This window comes from Peromyscus californicus, unplaced genomic scaffold (assembly GCF_007827085.1).
Source record: "Peromyscus californicus insignis strain IS unplaced genomic scaffold, ASM782708v3 Scaffold_19__1_contigs__length_69161282, whole genome shotgun sequence".
Classification (NCBI taxonomy): domain Eukaryota; kingdom Metazoa; phylum Chordata; class Mammalia; order Rodentia; family Cricetidae; genus Peromyscus; species Peromyscus californicus.
In genome coordinates, this window is record NW_026294491.1 from 19,791,397 (window position 1) to 19,813,039 (window position 21,643).

General features: G+C 36.5%; 1 protein-coding gene across 5 annotated transcripts in view; it reads right to left on the reverse strand.

The window, feature by feature from the left end:
* Jmjd1c (jumonji domain containing 1C) overlaps positions 1–21,643 on the reverse strand; it is a 182,351-nt gene that overhangs the window by 57,123 nt on the left and 103,585 nt on the right. For all 5 annotated transcript variants that reach the window (XM_052744805.1, XM_052744807.1, XM_052744803.1 and 2 more), the window contains exon 3: positions 16,348–16,461. Coding sequence is in view for 2 of the 5 variants with exons in the window: in XM_052744803.1 (XP_052600763.1) it covers positions 16,348–16,461 (114 nt within the window). In the remaining 3 variants the exon portion in view is untranslated. The remainder of the gene's footprint in view (positions 1–16,347; positions 16,462–21,643) is intronic.

Consider the following 21,643-nt stretch of genomic DNA (forward strand, 5'->3'; position numbering starts at 1 on the left):
AAAGTTTACATTTTATACCAATTATTGATCAATGGGCTATGCAGACAAATGTGATGGAAGCTTATTACTCAGATTTACTTAATAGCCTTTAGCAATAGCTAAGTTTAGCAACCACAGGAAATCAATGAGTAAAGTATGGTATGGAATTGAACTGAATAGGTAATAGGTAACAAGGACTATTAGGCAGCCTGGAGAAACAAGCAGCTGAGGACCAAGAGACAGAAAAGAACCATGCAAAAGCATTAAGATCTGGGGATGGAGCTAAGCAGCAGTGCTTGTCTAGTGAGTAAGCACAAGGCCCAGGGCATGTTCCCAAGCACAGAACAGGGTTAAAAAAAAAGAAAGAGACAGCCTCACATTTGGAATTCTGAAAGCACCTAACAAGCCATATAAATGCCTTACTGTCGGCTGATAATTTCAAAATTAACCTGGCAATATTGCTTTGAAGGCTTCCACATTCTCAAGTATCTTAAAACTACAGTCTAAGAATGCTGCCTGGTATGGTGGTGCATGCCTTTAAACCCAGCACTAGGGAGGCAGAGGAAAGCAGAGGCAGGCAGATCTCTGTGAGTTCAAGGTCAACTGGTCTACAAAATCAAGTTCCAGGACAGGCAGGAGAAACAGAGAAACCCTGTCTGGAAGAAAAACAAAACACACACACACACACACACACACACACACACACACCGTCTACAGATGCTGTGGACTGGAAAGCACTGAAGAGGAGGAGGAAAGAGGGTTGGCAATCAAGAAGAGAAAATGACAAAAGCATTTACTACAGAGCCCAGAGACCTGCCCTTCAAGAACTCAAGACAGAATAATCAAGTATCAATAGCACCAGGGACAATCTTGTGTGAACCTAGCTATACTATTGTGTCCAGGTATTGGGTCAAATATCAGTTTACAAGTTTCTACAAAGGACTTTGGGTTTAATTAACCATTCAGACTTTAAGTAACAGATTACTCACCACAATCAGCTCAAGGTCTTAAAGACTGAGGTCTTCTAAGGAAGACTGGTCCTTCCTATTTCAGACTGCCTTTGGACTCAAGGTTGGCCTATTATATAGATTCTAGACTTTTTAGTATCCTCAAATTTCATTAGCCAATTTCCCCTTCCTACCCCCTCACTCTTTGATTCTGTTCCAAGGGGAACCCTAAAATACTATACCCTATTGGGAAACATTCCTGTCTTTCACATTTTCTTTCCCTTATTTTTAGTGCTGTGCAAATCAAACCCAAGACTTTGAGCATTAGATCAAGTGCTTTACCACCAAAACCCATCTCCAGGTCCCCATCTAATTTCTAGTAGAATCCTATTTCTAAGATACACGTATGTGGTAGTCTACAAACACATTAAACAAACTAGTATTTCAGAATTTGCAGTATGATTCTGTAATTAGATGTGTACCCCTTCCCCTACCATGAAAGAGAATTCAGTATTTCATCAATCTTTAACTCACAATTACAGCGAATGTCCAGCAAAAAAGTGAATGGCTACATGTTATAGCTCAGCAACCACCGGATCACTCTGTCACTCAAACTTCAAACATCTATTTTCTGTAAAGGTCTAATCTATTGCTTAATAATTTATATAGGAGTTATGAAACTAAGATTTATCTGGAACATTCATAAAATTTCAATGACAAAATAGAGTAATAGTTACGTGAGTTATTTTGGACTGACAATCATTTGAACAAATTATGCAGCTGTAAGGAAATGGGATTGGTATCCTAATTAATTAAATCCTAGCTAATTAAAACTATATGAAACTGGCATAAGGACAGATATAGACCAAGGGAATAGAATAAAAAGTACAGAAATAAATTATAGTATAAATTATTAGCTCACTTTAACTATAATTAATAATCACTGTAATATACAATCTTTCCAACAAGTAATGTTGAATAAATAAGATATTTGGTCCTTTAGATGATACTATTTCTTAAAATTAAATCAAAATGGATTAGACACAATTTTCAATTAAGAGCTATAAATAAGACTCTGAAGAATACATTCAGGAAAATCCTCCTACAACTGAATTTGGCAGTGATTTCTTGGATGTGACACCAAAAGCACATCCAACAAAGAGCAGACCACTCAGACTTCATTAAAGAAAAACATTTGTACAATCACAGCATGTTATCAGGAGGGAAAAGAAAACCAACAGAATGGTGAAAAAAGTTGCAAGCCATGTACTTAAATAAGGACTGATAAGTGCCCTGAATATCTAGTATTCCTGACTCAAAAGGATTTCCTTTTTTTAGTGAGCAAAGTACATTAAAGAACTGTTCTCACTGAAATGGTGAGAAGCTGTCAGTAATCATAGGGAAACGTAGATGAAAACATTAAGGTATGGCTTTATATTCATTAGAATGGCTGCCACACAAACTGAAAGGAGTCTAACAAGCATTGACGATTCAAAGAAATCAGAATCTGGTGTATTTTTGACAGACAAAATGAAGTGAAACCAGGGTGGAAAAGAGCTGGCTAGTTCTCAAACAGTTTGGTTGTAGGTATGTAGGTGTGTGTGTGTGTGTGTGTGTGTGTGTGTGTGTGTGTGTGTGTGTGTTTCTCTTTTGAAGGAGTGAGGAACATTTTTGGCACAGCTTCACTCTGTAGTAGCTCAGCTAATCTCAAACATGCAAACCTCCTGCTTCAGTCTTCCAAGTTCTGAATTAAAGTCAAGTGCTGGCTAGGATCACAGGTGTTCATGACCATGGTTGGCTCCAAGTTTAAAACATAAAATTTCCATAGGTTTTCACAACTCTACATTTAAATATATATGTGTGCATAAATATATGCATATGTCCAAAACTAAAAGGGAAGACAGAAATTATTCACAGTAGCATTATTCATCATAGCCAAAAGAAAGAAACCCAAATATCGTACAAAATGAAAAATAAAATGTGGAATAAACAATTAAATATTCATACACACACACAAAAAAAAATTAAATTCCAGCATAAGCTATAACATGGATGAGAGCTGAAGACGGCATACTAAGTGAAACAAACCATTAAAAAAAGACATTGTGTAATTTTCTTATGTGCAATACCTAGTAAAAGCAAATTCACAAAGAAAGTAGAATATATGTTAACAGAACGTGGAGAAGGTGAAATTAGAAAATAGGGTATTACTCTTAATTAACATAGGTTCTGTTAGTGATGATGAAAAGGGTGTGAGACTGGGCAGTGGTGATGTGTGTACAATACTGTTAAGGTACTTTAGTACCACTGAACTTTGTAATTTTGCTTAAATGGTTAAAAGTTAAAGCTCTGCTTTGTGTTTCCTTTGACCAAAGGCAATGGGGACAAAGAGGGTGAAACCAGTAAGGTGGCTGATTCAATTAAAATTGCTTTTAAAAGATCTCTTTTCAGCTGGGGGTGGTAGTGCACACCAACACTCAGAAGGCAGAAGCAGGTTGTTCTCAGCTTTTAGGTCAGCCTAGTCTACAAAGATGAGCTCCATGCTACACAATAAGACCTTGTAACAAATAAAATAACCCCTTCCCGCCAGGCAGTGGTGGTGCATGCCTTTAATCTCAGCACTTAGGAGGCAGAGGCAGGCTGATCTTAGTGAGTTCGAAGCCAGCCTGGTCTACAAATCAAGTTCCACGACAGCCAGGGCTGTTACACAGAAACTCTATCTCAAAAAAACCTCGATAGATAGACAGACAGACAAACAACCAACCCCTTCTCATCACCACTATACCTTCACAGGAGGATGAATGTAAATGGACCATTCAATATATGCATTCTGCCTGTTCATTTGACTTCCTGCACTTAACAAACTTTAATGTCCTACTGGCTTAGCTAATTCTATATTCCTAGAACAAACGACAACTGAAGTCAGTTTCCCTTCACTTCCCTGGTGTCTGATGATATGCAATGTTTTGCCTTTACGTACTTTTGTATTCCATAGGTATCCTTTTCTCCCTCAGATTATAGGCTATATGAAGACACAGAATTTTAGTACAAGAGGATCCCACAGGTACAAATTAACAGCCTCCAACTCATTACTTATTAGCTAATAACCGTGAGGGAGAACTGTCTTATCTCCAGTCAGAGGTTAGGAAGACATTTATTTCACAGGCTTACAACAGAGGTATACTTTTTTTTTTTCAACTTAACTTTGAGCAAATCTACGTCTTCAAAATAATACAGTTACCACAAAGAAAACCAGACTGCTGGAAAAAGTAGGACAAATGCAAAACATCTTAACCAGGTGAGGTTCTCGGCATGGAAAATAAATGAATCTGAAAAAAATGCACAGATTTTGAGTATAGCTTTATGTCTATGTGGAAAGTCTAGGGATATTGTACTGACAAAAACTAGGGGAAAAAATACTTAGTCTTATAGTTAGGAAATAAACCAACTATAAGGAATACAAGAGAATGGTGTAAATACAAGGGAATTCCCATGAGATTGCTCACTATGGTACAGTGAAAATAACTGTTCAATGTCAAAGCCTTAGGGAGAGCTTCTCGTTTTGCTTCTGCTAGCTGTATGAACCTTCACATCACCATTACAAACTCCCTAAGTCTTACTGTTCCTTTTCTTGTGTAGTTGGTTCCATATATTCTTCTCCTTTATCTCTCCTCCCCCCAGGTGCTGAGGATGGTATCCGAAGAATCTTACATGCATGGCTAACATAAATATTACATAAAAATGTTTTGGAAATTATTGTATTTTTTAAAACATAAATTAACATCACAAATTAACTGTGATTTTAAATAACATAGTTGGGTTTTAGTAAAACTCTGCATTAGGAAAAAGGCATAAATAAATATTATGATCCTATTTTGACTGGGAGAAGAAACCAGAAAATTCTTTCTCAAACACTAACTAGTGATGGTGTAGAATTTTTGGAATCCAATGCTTACATGCATAATTTAACATACTTAAATTGTTAACAGCACCACAAATAAATAAAGGGGTGTGTGCGATCATCATAACATATTTAAGACCTGGAGAGAACTTACTAATTCTTATACACACACACACACACACACACACACACACACACACACACACACACACACAACCATTTAGGTAAGGAAGCACAATAATTTATTTTAGTATCTGGTTCTCTTGCTTTTGAGGTCCATTTCTTATTATCCAGGCTTCAGCTTGGCTCTAGTATTACAAGCTGTCACTTTTGAGTAGAAATGGGATAAAGCCAAGAACTACAGAAGAGTGGCTTCCTGCTTTGGCTTCATCTAGACCACCCCCAGGCCATGACTACCCAAGATGCTAATTTTACCAAGCCAATAATCCATCAGTAGTCATTTCACAGCTATTGTTATGATCTTGTATTTCTTACATTCTTGGCACAATAGACATGCTATAACCTCAATGTTCTGATTCAACTTACTTTGTTTTAGAAAAGTACTTCTAAACTTCATTCAAATGGTAACACTGAATAAAAAAGAAAATAAAAAGGAAAGGATATGACTGCTCTTAGGTATGGTGGAGGAGAAAGTTTATTATAGATATGTGGGAGAGCATAGTCAGAGGCAGAGACATCTGGGAGAGTCCAGAGTGCACATGACCAGACTGAGCTGGGCCATGTGGGAGGAGGAGGAGGGAATAGAAAAAGGGTGAGAGGGGAACCAGGTGCATCAGTCAGGAAGCCAAAGGTACAAGAGGGTGGGTAACCAAAATGTCTGGATTATCTAGGGAAGAACCTCTAGGGGAAGGGCAGCCCAAACCCTGGGCTGGAGAGTTCAGGGTAGAGGGTGGGGTATGCTGAGATCCATACCTTGTAACAGGTAGGCATTGAGAGATGCTTGGGGAACCTGGCAGCCAGGTTCGCTTTCATATGTTAAATAGGAACCTTGGTCATTTGTCCAGGGTTTGAAATATAACAAACATGAATGCACACTGGAAATGGAAAAGGCAAATTGCTTATGAAAATTTAGGGAATGTACTTAATTCCTGCCAAAATATAATTTAAAAACAGACACAGAAAAACAAGATAAAAAGCTCTCAGTAAGTGCTGTTTAACCCAAACAGTCTTGGTTTTCTGGTTTGGTAGAACTTTTCACTTGTATCTAGTACTCCATAACTCAAAAGTTCCTTCTTGAGATAAATCCAATTTCAATAAGATGCCTCTTCTCTCAGACTAGACCACTATGGTTTTTAACTTGACTGCTTGACTGTTGGTCAGAAATGGCTTGTTTTTTTTCACCTTAAGGAAGCTGATAGAAGTGCTAGGAAGGAACTTCAAAGGTCAGTCATTGAGTACAACTACTTCATCCAGTGTTTAAAGGATTGACCCAGGCCAAGATATTACCTTCACAAAGACTCCCCACACACTGAAACAAGAAAGGGGAGGTTCAATGTGTACCCACATGCACAATCAGGCTTGTTTTTGAGGGAGAGCATTGTTAAATACTCCTGATACGCACTTAAAATACTTTGGAAGGATAACCAAGTATTAGCAGCAAATAGAGCTTGACACCCGCCCCAGAGGAGCGTGTTCTGTAGTCATCATGAAATCCTACCTAAATTTTCCTCTGAGAAAGTGGGAGAGAAGGGGAAACAAAAACCACTGTAGAAAATATGTTCTATAATTAGACACTTATGACAGGGTTATACTGGCAGCTGAAAATTTGTTGGGTGGAGAAACAGTGGTAGAGGTTCTAGAGAAGACAAATACAATATTAAAATATCAACAGAGGTGAAGGAATGCCCAACAAGTGTGTGAATGGCAGGAAAGAGTTACAAACAGCTTAAGCACACTATACTGTGAGAAGAGGCAAATGGCAACTTTGTTACGCAAGTGACATTTCATTTTACTCTTCCTAATAACACTGGTGTATATAATTGCCTGTATTTTATAGATGTGAAAACTGTTGGTGTAAAAATTTCTAATTCCCCAAGTCAAGATTTTAAATCATGACTGACAGGAAAGACATAGAAATCATTGTTGTTAATCACTGTGCCTACATTCAGGTTCTAGGGCAAAACATGTTAATCAGTCAATTAGCCCCTTTTGATGTTGCAACAATCAGCATACCACTGTTCATACACATTTTTAACATATATTTGCTGGTTAAGTGTACTTAACAATCTTTTCCCTCTTTCCTTGATCCTAACCTACAGATCTAGTATTAATTAGGTCTACTATTAAAAACACAAATCTTTTTCTAGCTAGTCTAGTAATATTCTGTTTCCTGAATCTATCTCCTAACTGCTGATTACACAATCAATCCTAATACTATTTTTTTTACTTTCATCCTTAGATTTACCTCCTTCCTGAGACTTTAAACCTTTAAACAATTTTAGTCTCTATTGGCTTCACATTCCCAAAGCCCTCACTAGGTATTTTGGCTTCAAGGAATGTCTTTTATTTGGGAAGTCAGGCTCTTCCTTATTGCCTAGGCCGGCCTCAACTTCACAGTTGTGGTGGTGCATACCTGCCACCCCAGAACTCTGGACGCTAAGGTGGGAAGATTCCAAGTTGAAAGCCAGCCTGGGTTACATAACAAGAGTCTACCAAACAGAAAGCAGGAGCTTGATAAAATACATCTTTTAATACCAACTTCCAATTCTGGTTGTCATTATCTTAAAATGAATTTTTATACACACACACACACATATACATACACTTTCGACAGGTCAAATCCTTGTTTCCCATAGGAATGTTTATAGTGTTTAAAACAAACAAACAACAAGAAAAAACTCTAAAGCAGCAATCCTCAACCTGTGGGTGGTGACCCCTTTGGAACCAAATGACCCTTTAACAGGGGTCACCTAAGACCATCTATATATCAGATATTTACATTAGAATTCATAACAGTAACAAAATTTACAGTTATGGAGTAGCAATGAAAATAATTTTATGGTTGGGGATCCCCACAACATGACGAACTGTATTAAGGGGTCACAGCATTAGGAAAGTTGAGAACCACTGCTCTAAAGTGTATGCCTGTACTATGAACTGGACTGACAAGCTTTTTAAGTTTGAAAAAGCAATGCCAGGCATGGTAGTGCACATCTCTGATCCTGGTACTCAGGCAGAGGAAGGCAGATCTCTGAGTTTGAAGCCATAAACTTCAGAGTGAGTTCCAAGGCAGCCAGAGCTACAGAGAAACCCTGTCTTGAAAAACAAAATATTAATAATAATAAATAAATAAACAAAATTAAGTTTGAAAAAGCAGGTCATTTCCTTAGCCCTCTAAAGTAATAGTAACAACAATTGGTTTATTTTCTTTTGTAAACTACTAAAAGTAACAAAGTATGTTAAGGAACAGATCTGCTTACAAACAAATTATTGGAATTTCATTGTCTGTGTACCATTTATATTAATTATTTAAATCAAGAAAGAATAGCATATGCCCAGTTTTAACCAAACCACCAGCTAATATTCCCCCTTGGCTAACCAGAGGCTATACTTTACCTTACTTGAATTATTATTTCCTGATTATGAATCAACTCCAAAGGACACTAATGGAAATTCATAAGAAACAATTGATTGAGCTATTTTTAGTAAACCAATTGTGCTGGGTAACAATTACCTTAAGAATCTCCTGAAATCTCAGTCAATATACTTATATAATCAATGGTGGGAAAATTATAGGTTGAAATAGGCCCAAACTGGGTTGGGGGCACTGGGAGAGTGCTTGCCTAGCATGTACAAGGATTTGAGAAAATAATTTTAATCACTGAAAGAATAGAGAAGTTACAAATATATAGGCAGACTCTTGATGGGTGGTGGCTAAGCAGTTAAGGAAACCTACTGCTCTTGCAGAAGATCAAGATTTAATTCCCAGTACCTACATGGTGACTCACAATCTTCAGACCTAGGGTCTCCACAGGCACCTGGCACACATGTGGCACACACATACAAGCAAGCAAAACAACCATACACATAAAAAAGATAATAAATAAAAAGAGAGGGATTGGGAGGAGAGGAGGGAGGAGAAACTGCGGTAGGTATGTAATGTATGAGAGAAGAATAAAAACAAAACAACAAAAACACCTGCATTCCAGTGTGGAAAACTTATAACAATCATAATAAAGCACAAGCAAAAATGTCTTGGGGGAAAAAAGAAGATAAAATAATAAAGACTCATCAGGCCAACAAGATGGCTCAATGGGTAAAAGACACTTGTCACCATGCCTGACAATCTGCGTTAGGACTCCAGGACTCTCGGGATTGAAGGAGAGAATAAACTCCTCTGCCCTCTACACAGACATGGCTCATATGCATCCACACAAATCATAAATATTAAGTCAATAAATAGTCTTCTAAGTCTGGAAGCACTCTCTAGCTCAGAAACTAAAGAAGTACTCCGGTTACCCAAACCAGCCCACTTTGCTATAGCCAGCCAGTCACTCACAGCAGTACTATCTACTTACTGAGTACAATGATTCAATGTTTATAAACTACCAAGAGGAATAACACTAAGAATTTCATTTCAAATCAACTTTTAGTTCATTATGATCCAGAGCTTCAAATATAAACATATTCATTAAATTCTACGATGACTATACCTTATGCTAGGGAAAACACCCAAGTTTTATAATAGACATTAAAAACAACAGACAAAAATGGACCGTAAATTTGGAGAAGCAAATTCTTCATAAAAATATAGGAATTTAAACTAGTGTCCTTTGTCTAATTTTCTTTCATTACAATTAAAAGTAGAGGATTAGCCTGAATAATAAAAGAACTGCAGGAGGTATCAACATTCCCATGGGAAGGTGCATTACAGAGCTATAGTAACAAAAACAGCACAGTATTGACACAAAACATGCTGAACAATGGAATCAAACTGAAGAGCCAGACATAAATCCACACACTTATTGACACTTTATTTTTTTTTTTTTATAAAGCCAGAAGTACACACTGGAAAAGAAGAGCATCTTCTCCAAACAGTGGTGGTCAAAGCGATGGCTGAATGTAGAAGAATTCATATAAAATCCATACTTATCACTCTGCATAAAGCTCAACTTCAAATGGTTATCAAAGACCTCAACATAAAACCAGATACACTGAACCTGACAGAAGATAAAGCTGGGAATAGTCTTAAACTCACTGGCACAGAAACTGAGACCAAAAATTAATAAATGGGACCTCATGAAACTGAAAAGCTTCTGTAAAGAAAAGGACACTATCATTCAGACAAACAGCAGCCTACAGAATAGGGAAAGAGTTTTACTATCTATACATCCAATAAAAGGCTAATATCTAAAATATATAAAGAACTAAAAAAAAACTAGATATCAAGAAAACAACTCCATTAGAAATGGGGTACAGATCTAAACAGAATTCTCAAAAGAGGGAATTCAAATGGCTCAGAAACACTTAAAAAAATGTTCAACATCCTTAGTCATCAGGGAAATGCAAATCAAAGATTACTTTGAGATTTCATCTTACACCTGTCAGAATGGCTAAGATCAGTAACAAGTGACAGTTCACACTGGCAACGATGTGGAGTAAGGGGAATGCTCATCCATTTCTAGCAGGACTGAAAACTTGTACAGCCATTATAGAAATCAGTGCGGCAGTTGTCAGGAAGATCAGAATCAATCTACCTCAAGATGCAGTTATACCACTCTTGGGCATGTACCCAAAGGATGCTTCATCCTACCACAGAGACAACTGATCAACCATGTTCACTGCTGCTCTACTTATAATAGCCAGCAACTGGAAACAAACTAGATGCCCCTCAACAGAAAAATGGATAAAGAAAATGTGGTATGTTTATACAACAGAGTATTACTCAGCTGTTAAAACAATGAAATCTGCAGAAAAATGGATGGAAATAGGAAAAAAAATCATCCTGATGGAGGTAACCCAGACCCAGAAAAACAAATGTATTCGCTTATATGTGGCTATTAGCTGTTAAGTCAATGATAACCAAGCTACAATCCAAAGAACCACAGGATGTTGAGTACAGAGTAAGGAACTAAGGGAGACAGACAGACAGCTCTCCTTAGGAAAGGGAAACAGAATAGATAGTTATGGATAGATTGGGGACAGGCGACTGGAATGGGAAGAACAAGTAGGGAGGGGAAAGAAGAGGGGGACAAGGAAGGGAATATGGGGAGAGACAGCTAAAACTAAGGGCCATCTGAGGGATATTATGGAACCTGATAACAGCAGCAGCTTTCTAAAATATTTGCATACACGAAGGTGATCTAAATGAAATCATCAAATAATGAGGGAGTCTGAGCCCCAACTGGCTATCTCTTGTAACCAAATGAAGCTTCCAGTATAGGGTCTGGGTTGCATCTAATTGAGTTGTTGGCTAAAGGGGTCCCATGGGAATCCCTAACCAACCCAGGCTGTTGTCAAGACTACAGGTTGCTCTCCACAAACTGATAGCAAGACCCCATTGCTGAAGACAACACCTACACAATTCATTGAACACAGAGAAGTCACGCTGGTTCCTACATCGAGCCCACTCCTACGTTCTAGTGTCCTTGGCACAGGAAGGTACTCTGCATACTACCAAAAGAGAAACTTTAAATCCACCCAGCCACAAACCCTTTGATCTCCAGTGGTGTCCTGCCTATAAGATATGCTAGTGCAATGGTGACACAAAGCTTCTGGGAGTAACTAACCAACATCTGATTTGCCTTAAGGCCCGCTCCCTGAGATGGAACCCATACTTAGCACTGCTTGTGTGACCAAGAACCTTAGACTAGATAGCCCACGGACCTAAGGTAAACCCAAATACTATTGTCCAAAAATAAAAAAAGCAGTAACAATTCCTAACAAGATTTTGCTGTACTCACAGATCAATGCCCTGTTTAGTCATCATCAGAGTAGCTTCTTCCTGCTACAGATGGATACAAATGCAGAGACCCACAACTACATGATATGTACAATGAGAGACCTTGGAACACTCAACTCTAAATGAGATGTCTCTATAAAATCCCTCCCCTCAGGGTTCAGGGAGCAACATGGTAGAAGATGAGATGGTTATATTTTACTTTGTTTTATTATTATCCTTTAGAAGACTGTTTCTTTTCTAATGAGACAGAAAGGGAGTGGATCCAGATGGGAGAGCAGAACTGAGAAGAGTAGAGGAAGGAGAAACTGTAATCAGGATATATTGTATAAGAAAAAAAAAAAAACTATTTTCAATTAAAAAGAAAAAAGCAGGATTGTGATCCCTAGAAAATACTGTACTACCAAAGCAGATCAAATCATATTCAATTCATGAGTCATATACAGTTCTCAGGCAAGAACTAATCTCTTCTATATCCTGTATGAAGCAACCAACCTGAAAACTGCAGGTGTGTGCATGGCTACTCGCCAAATGCAGGACAAGCCAATTTCAAAATCAAGCTGAAAGTTAAATGTTCTGACTTTATCATTTAAACTCTGATCAAAAGTACAATCAAACTTAACTGGAAAAATACCAACTTCTGTATCACGTTCCCAAGTGGAGCAAAATCAACTATAATACAACCAAAAGGCTTCAACTAAAGAAGCAATGACATGTCAACCTCACTCCACCACCTTCCCCCAGCAAAAACAGCAGTAGGTGCTATGGAGTTCTCTACTTGCTTTCCCTGTCTCTTTCCCCCACCTCTGCTTCAAAGAATATTAACTGAAACTAGGAAAACTAAGAGAAGGAAACAACTCCTTTGTGTGCACAGGAAAAGAAAAACAAAATAAAATTAACAATGTCAAAGATGTTCGTTGCTACTGTGACCTAATGAAAATGCATTTAATTGTAATATCTGAAGTACTGATTCAATTTTTCTCACCAGTCAAAATTCTTTCCAAAATATTGAAAACATCCAATTTCATGTCACCTAAAAACTGACCAGAGCAAATAACTTAATATATGTAATCTGATATTAGATACCCTGAAATCATTCACGGAAAAGGGCAGAACGCAAACCAATGAACTCAAGTGAAAGGACTTGTACCAACTGTTAAGTCATCTACTTTCAAACATTTCCTTACATTGTATCTATGTGTTCATTCCAAGTTAGGGGTGTGTGTGTGTGTTGGATGGTTTCCAAGTCTGGAATGATGGCTTAGTGGTTAAGAATACTGTCTGCTCTTTCAGAAGATCGATTGCCAGCACTCTCTTAGAACCTAATTAACTCTCTGTAACTCCAGTTCCAGGGAATCTAATGCCATCTTCCAGCCTCCACAGGCATTACATGAACACTGGTGCATACCTAACCTGCAAGCAAAACATCCACTACTATACTTATAAAAAATACAAATTAAAAAAAAAAGGGGGCTGTACAACTGTAAATCATACTCCTACAGAACAGAATGCTGAGAATTCAGGGATTGGGGTTAAGGGGCATCATTTCTAGGAATTTTTTTTAATGAAACTTAAGTCTCATTACTATAGGCTAAAAATTATACGCAAAAAAAACCCATTTCTAAAGAAGAGATAAGTCCTCCTCCTCCATATCTAAGTCATTATTAAAAGTTAACTATCAACTTGATCACAAAGAAATTGCTTCATGAAATTTAAAGTGAAAAAAAAAAAAGACGTGACAATAAATTGCAAGGCTAGTATCCAAAGTCCTTTGACTTATTCATTATTACCCTCTAGAGTTGAGAGGTCAAGGAAGTAACAGACACCACATTTAAGATGCCAAGGAACTATAGGTACTACTTAGATGACGGATTACAAAAAGAACTCTGGAATTAAGTCTCTTTGATTAAAGAAACTCCAGTAGTTTTTCTTTTCTCCAAATGTGTCTATATTTTACACATTAATTTTAATAATTATGAGAAATGATGTTAAACCATCTTAGACTTATATCACATATGTCTATTCTGCATGCTAAAAATATATGAACTGGAGGAAATACACTGATACTTTTAACAAGATTTTTTTAAAAAACTATACTAAATATAAAAATTTCTTGTAATCAGGTGAGGTTGCACACAACCAATAATACCAGCCCTGGGGAGGCTAAAACATGAAGTTCATAGGTTGTAGGACAGTCTGGGTTATAGAGTTAATCCTGTCTAAAAAAATAAAATAAAATAAAAGCAAAACACTTGCTTGTAAATAATCGCTTTCTTATAAAACTAACAAATTCTAAAAGTCAAGTACTCTTAGGTTAATATCTGCTGTTTGGAAACATCAATTATTAAATGTCTAATAAGGGGCAACTTCAGTGAGTCACCTCAAGTCTCAGAGATACAAAATCTGTCTAGGCCACAGGTTGATTTTCATATCTATTAGAAAAGCAGTATAGATCACTTCTGAACAAGCACAATCACACAATTCAACAAGCGACCTAAAATTTTAGATCCTGTGCTTTTGTTATTAAAAAGAAAACAAATGACCAGAAGCTGAAAGATGTCTCTAAATGTTGGGAAGTGGGGCGACGCAACCCACCAGTGTTAGCATACTCTTCTTAACAAGCATGTTGCAGTTGGGCCACTGAGACTCTATTTTTTTTTTTTTTTTTTTTTTTTTTTTTGGTTTTTTCGAGACAGGGTTTCTCTGTGTAGCTTTGCACCTTTCCTGGAACTCACTTGGTAGCCCAGGCTGGCCTTGAACTCACAGAGATCCACCTGGCTCTGCCTCCCGAGTGCTAGGATTAAAGGCGTGCGCCACCACCGCCCGGCAGAGACTCTATTTTTAAAAGCAGTATTATATAATATATAACTATTATACTTCAGATCCAAACTAAATTTCCATGGTGCTAATAAAGCAAGCAGGAGGAAAACATTATGAATTGGAGATACTCTTTATCTCATCTATATGCACATTTAAATGGCTTTTAGAAATCAAACAAATGATAATAAGGCTCAGAGTCAGTAGGCAGCACTCACAAAAGCAAAATAAAATCCAAGGGGAAAGTTCCAACCCCTCTATTACTCAATTGGGACTTGCTGTGAATTTTAGCCATAAATGTAAGCTAGAAATAAAAGCTCACAGCACCAAACAACAAAATAAAACAGTAACAACTACACTATGTAAAGAAGAAAAAGACAGTAAAAGACATATGTAAATCTATAAAGGATTGAAATTAGGAAACAATACTTACAGAAAAGGAACTGCTATCTTAGTTTTGCAAACTGAAAAGAACTACTTCAATTCCCTTAGTGTTACAACTTTGGCACAACTCACTGCTCAGTAACTTAAATCCTTGTTCTTCCCATGGAAACAACAGCTCTACACTTCATTTTCTGAATAACAGGAACTAGTATGATACAAAACAGCAATGAACTTTCCACTACTTACCAGGGAAAAACTAACGTAGTTCCCTCATTTTTTGTTTAATGCAGTTATAATATTACTTAAAACATTTAATTAGAAAAGTATTTGCAACAAATGTATGTGTATATATTTAAAATACTGAAGCTAAAGTCCAATTATGAAAATGTAAACACTCTTAATTTAAAAATTTTAATAAGTTAGAAGATTAAAAACCTATTCTCTCTTACTGTATTAAAAGACAAAGGATTTAATTTTTACCTATCTTTGTATGTGCACATCTCTGTGTATATATTCCACACGACTGCACCAGAAAGGTCTGAAGAGGGCATTAGATTCCCTAGAGCTGGGGTTACAGGTAGTTGTGACTTGCCTGATGTTGGTGTTGGTAACTCCAGTCCTCAGCCATTGATTGACATATATCTCCAGCACCACTGCCCGCCCCCAATATACTCTGATGCTTTCTCAGACAGTTTTACTATGTTGCCCAGGCTATCCCTGAAAAAGATCCTCCTGCTTCAGCCTCCTAAGTGGTAGGATTATAGGTATGTATCATATCAAATAGTTCATACTTGAGATGAGTTTCCTCCCATAATTTAAATCTAACTGTCTACTGGGAAACACGTTTCCTAAAAATGCATTTCCTTAAACTACTATTCAGTTACCAACAACTGAAAAGTTCCTCTTGGGGGAGGGGGGGGGGAAGAGCTGTTGGTATAGTTCAATGGGAAAACAAGTGACTATCTTGATCACAGCCTTGAGTTTGATTTCAAATAATGCAAAACCAACAACTCCTTAAATAAAATAAGAAAGATAACAAAAAAGAGATGTATTCACAAAGTAAAGACTAATCTCAAATGCGTTTAGAGACCTAGCCTCTCACCTGTACAGAACTGGAAATAAACAGAAGTCATAGTAGTGTCTAACCAGTTCTTTTCTAACATTCAGAATGACTAAGACTGCTGCGTTCACTCCTGTAATCCTAACAACAGCAAGAACCTTCCTGATTCACAGGAAGGTCTCAGCACATACTAACTGATAAATTGTTATAATCAAAATATATTGAATGCACTTGCTTCCTTATATACCTAATATGTTAAATAAAACAAAGTTTAAGAAAACCTAATTATGAAATGAAGTTTAATGAACAAGTAACTTTTGAAAGTAGTGTTGTTTCTTACCTGGTATGGCTGAAAGGCACTATCTTCTGTTAAAAAATCCAGTTGCTTATCTATAAGGAATTCTACTGCAGTGATCGAACTAGGTATACTATTTTCAACCAATGGTTTGAAGGTCTGTCAAAAGAGAAAAAAAATCTAATGGTTATTTTCTGGTTTTATCCTCAAAGTGTAATACAAAGGGTACATATGAATACATGTTTAAATATCATTGTCACAATTGTATATAATCTAATGCTTTTATTCAAACCGTAGACTATTTTGTATTCATTAAAAAGGAATTAAATACAACCACAATAAGCAAGCTAAAAATTACACTGTATTAAGCTGATGTGTATTTTTGAACAGGGACTACCAGATGATACACATGTATATATATGTTCCTGTTTAATATGTTCCTGCTTAACACTAAAAGATGAAACTGCTTCTGAAAAAGTCAAACACATGTGCCCTCTTTTCTCTAAACCATCAAGAGAGAAGTTATCATCTAATTTTAATACTGAGCAGGAAGCATCTGATCTAACCCCACCCCTGTCTTGCTCCAAGAACAAATGCAGATCCAGTTACTTGAATGAGAGCAGAGAGGGCAGCAGGAAGAGGTCAGTAAGAAAGACCACACAGTCTACTCAGCAGCCAAATCTCCTGTCTCTGGCACTGTGAAAGTGAGTCTGAGATCACACTGCAGTAAGGGAGGTGGGAAAGTTAGAGGGAAGAAATAAGAACACCATGTTTGTTTCTTTAGATGACTATCACCACATTCTTATTCTTAGCAGTCAACTTCAATAAAAATGAAATGTATTCTTGTATCTATACTGTTTGTTCTAAAAACTTAAAAATGAAAACAAAATTCTACCGTCTTAAAAAACCTGTGGCTTTCCTATAAAAGAATCAAAACCTGAAAAATGCAATAACCAACTGGGCTTCTAAACAGACAGACAGACAGGACAGACAGACAGACAGACAGACAGACACACACACACACACACACACACAGACACAGACACAGAGAGACACACAGTTTCCTCATTACAAATCAACCTGAGTTACCATTTGGACATAAAACAAAACTTTTTTTCAGAGACAATAAACGTCTCCAGGATTCCTAAAGCTGGTGCTTGTGTTTACCCTTTCTTGTAGTTATTAAGTCTTAAAGAAATACAAAGTACTCTGGGGGGAAAAGTCAAGATTTTTAGTTTGAAGTGGTTCTTAAACAGTTAATTTCTACATTTAAGAAATTTCTAACAGGACTTAAATGGATTCCCTGCAATCTATAACCTTTTTGATCAGTACATGAGAATAAATAAATATTTTAAAATACCTCATTTCTACTCTATTTTACATTAAATGAATTATGTGAACAAATAACATTTTCTATCTTTGAAATTACACTGAAAATTTTCAGAAAAAGGGTAACATGTGCTAATTTACTAGCATGCACAAGAAGCCTTGTATCTCTAGAATAAAAAACATACAAATAAACAAACCCCCTCTCTTGTATACTGTACTTATTTTCAACACTTCTGATTAATTCAATCTAATTACAATGACTTTCTACTATGTTCCAGTCTAGCCTTTCAAGTACTAGATATTTATCAAAGTATTTTGTGTGAGAAACTGCTTTTTCAAAATAGAAAATTCCCACAATGCTTGGATATCTATTCATGCCCACTGATACCAATTTTCTTTATTTCTTGGGCCTAGATTCCTAAAATTACTATTTCACAAAATCCTATTTTTTAAAAGTTCATTTATATGAAATATGTTAACAACATGAATAGCTACTAACTTATCTTATTTCTACAAAGAAAATTTTTCATGTTATACTTCTTTTAGTTTAGCTTTGGTAAATGAATGAACACTGGCTCCTTCTCAAGAGGACTTTCAATCTTTGGACATTATCTGTTTCTTTTCCAAACACTTCAGGTCAAGCCAAAAAGGTTAACAAAAACGATACACAAAAGATTATTATCTAAGTGGCTAAAGACAATTTAGCAGGATTTGACACAAGTAAACTTAGTCCTAAGTACCTCTTTCTTACACAAATAATACAGGTGTTTTGCATTTCCTGAGACCCAGTCATTTTATAATATCAAAAACATTCCTGAGAAGATCTTCTCAAGAGCTCTCCTTTTCAAGGTGGACCAGCGATTTAGAGGTAAAATTTAGCAAGTTAACATAATTTAAATAACTTTAAATTAACTTGGAAAGGGGTTTAATTTCTAGATAAAATAATTCCTCGAATTTTAAGGTTTTTAACAGAAAGCCTTTGGTAAAATTTAGGTGTCAAATAATGTATGACAAATAAATAAAAAGGCTGATTTACAAATGATACCATATACAATTACATTTAAATTACAAATATACCCTCAACAAGCAGAGACTAGTGTTTGTTAAATAAACATTAAAATATATTAAATTACCAACTGTGCCAGTGTAAAAAATTTACTTTATTAAAATAATATAAATACAAACATGAAAAATACAGTTAAAATATACGATGATTTTTTAAAGTGGCAATCCACTATGTAACCATGTTAATTTTTGTATCTAACACATAAAAAATTAAACATGTTCATATTAAAATGAAAACAAATGGATTTTGTTGCTTTAATAATGAATCCATAGTAAAAGTTTCTCTGCTGTAGGTGCACTGGCATGTACAGAAACTAAAACTCATGCATAACTAATTCAGGACTCTAAAGACATTCTATGAGGAACTTCCTCAGCCTAAGGGAAGCAAACCCAGTAGAATATGGCCTTAATCACAAAGAACTTGAATCTTTGAAAACCCAAATGAAAGACACTAACTTGAAATTGAACATCTAGTTGAAACAAAACACTTTTTCCATTTTATTCGTGGATTAAGAGTTCTCTTAATGTCATCTGTTAGTGTTAATCAAACTTTAAAAATAAACGCTGCTGCGAGCCTGTATTTCTAGCAAGGCCGACCGCGCTATAGGAAGAATGCTCGACAACTGTATCCTGTTTGGGGCTCCATGCTGCACCACATTCCATTGACATGAGGAAGAGGCCAACAGATGAGCCCTCCCCGAAAAATCTTTTTAAATAAATCATCTACAGTTCTCAAGTACAGCTCAGCTGCTCAGACAAAACACATTAAAGCTCACCATCCAGTACTTAACAGGAAATTCATGGGGTTTATGTCTGTAGTCAGAGTTTCTAACAATCTCCGGTTAACATTTAACAATTCCTTTTTCAAGTTTAAAAAAAAAAAAATCAAGCTCATTAACTACAAAAATACAAGTCTAAATCTCAACAGAGGAAAATACTGAAACTAAAAATGATCTAGGTCACATTTTGTAAGTCAAGGTTTAGCCTACAAAGTGAAAAAAATAAATAAAAAAAGACTGGAGCTACTTGAAAGAACAAAGTCCAAATTCCCACCCAAGCAGGTCTATTGAAAACATGATACTGTTAGAAAACAAGTTGGGGGTGGGGAAGGGAAGATGTACCACCACCAAAAAAAGGAAAACACAAAAACCCTCACAAAACAATACTCCTACTTCCCTTAAAACAGTGTCGTCTAAACACGTCGGCCCAAATACTTAAAACAATTGAAGTCTAGTTTTTAAAATTAATTTTTTAGTGTTACTAAATTATCGGCAGCACTGTAAACCTCTTTCTAAACAGTTTTAGAAATCTTAAAACTAAGAACGCTGAGCCTAGAACTATAAAAGGCAATGACCTCAATTTTTAAGGCTAAGAAGTAAAACCAAATGTAATAAAGACAAAAGAAAAAGGAAGCAGAAAAATACAAACCGTACTTAGTTCTTGAGAATTTTAAAGTATCTTTAAATCTCAGCAATCCAAGCCCAAGGCTTTAAAGGTCAGTAAATATAGCTGACATTTCATTCTGTTCTTGAGCAGTATTTTTTTTTTCCCGAATCACGCATAAATACTTCTTTAGTCTTCAAAAACAATCACAGGCAAAGGCTTTCAAACCAAGCATTTCTGAGCTCACTTGCAGCGCCGTCATTGTATAGGAAGAAAAGCCAAGACCACAAAACGAAGCAGAGGCTGTAACCTAACAAGCCTCCCAGCAGCAAATGACGATTTTCTGTCTGCCCGGCTCAGCCCTGGCAGTGATGAGGATTACAACTTGCTCTTTGTCATCAGCACAGTGGTGTTAACGACGAAGAAATCCTGCAACTGAAGCACTACTGCATCCTCCGATCTGGGTCAGGATAATTTCTCCCGAGGTCGCTTACATAACCAGTAAGATACTCCAAATAAAGAGAACAGCCATCCATTAGCTAGAGGAAGCTTTCCCACTGTACCGTCTGCATGGAAACACACTGCAGTCGCTTCCAACAGCACAGACACCCAAATGAGAACGAGGACTTGGCTTAGGGCACACTGAGAGAAGGGAAGAGGCGGTGCTCTGTAAACTGTAACTAATCCCCCGTCACAGGTGCTGATGGAGTCACTTCCAGCACGAGTCACATTACTGGTGATTACTCATTTGGCTGCGGCCATAGAGACTGGCTCATAATTTTAACAACAGACAAAGACAGACTAGTGGCGAGACGAAGAGCTCAAGTTTACTGTCTCCTTCATAAAGCAAATACAAAGTTTTTTTTCCAGAATTACCAAGGTGAAAAAGCAAATAAAATAAAAAATGTAATATCAAGTTGGCAAAAATAAAGAGTATTTATCATTAAGCTATTTTTAAAAACTGTGGCTTGGGCTTTTAAAAATTATTTTGCTATGTAACATTATACAGACCAAGCAGATTATACTCCGGAATGTGTGTGTGTGTGTGTGTATACATATAAACCATATACATTCATGCAATAACAATCAATGAAACAGGCCATGAATCTGAAATATAGCAATAAGGTTTGGATGATGGATGAAATATGAGAGGGTTTGTAGAAAGGAAAGGGAAACGCTGTAATTATAATCTCAAAAATAAGAGAAAAACTTATTTTGTCTTATAGTAAGTATTAAAAAAAACCTCAAGAGAAACGGAATTTTAAAAACTGTGAAGCTGAGTGACCTGGTTCATGCATGGTTCATTCTCTTCCTTGAAAAGTAGAAATACAATGATCGGGTTTCTAGGTCATCTTCGGCTACCTAGGGGTTTAAGGAAAGTCTGGCCCAAGACCCTGTCTCTCCAAAAACAAACAGACAAATAAACAAAGGGGGAAGAAAAGACAAGCACTTGATGTGGTGGTGCAGGTCTGTAATATCAACACACATGGGAGTGAGGGGACAGCTGTGAGTTCAAGGCCAACAAAGGAAGGCAGAACACTGTCTCAAGAAAACAAAACAAAAT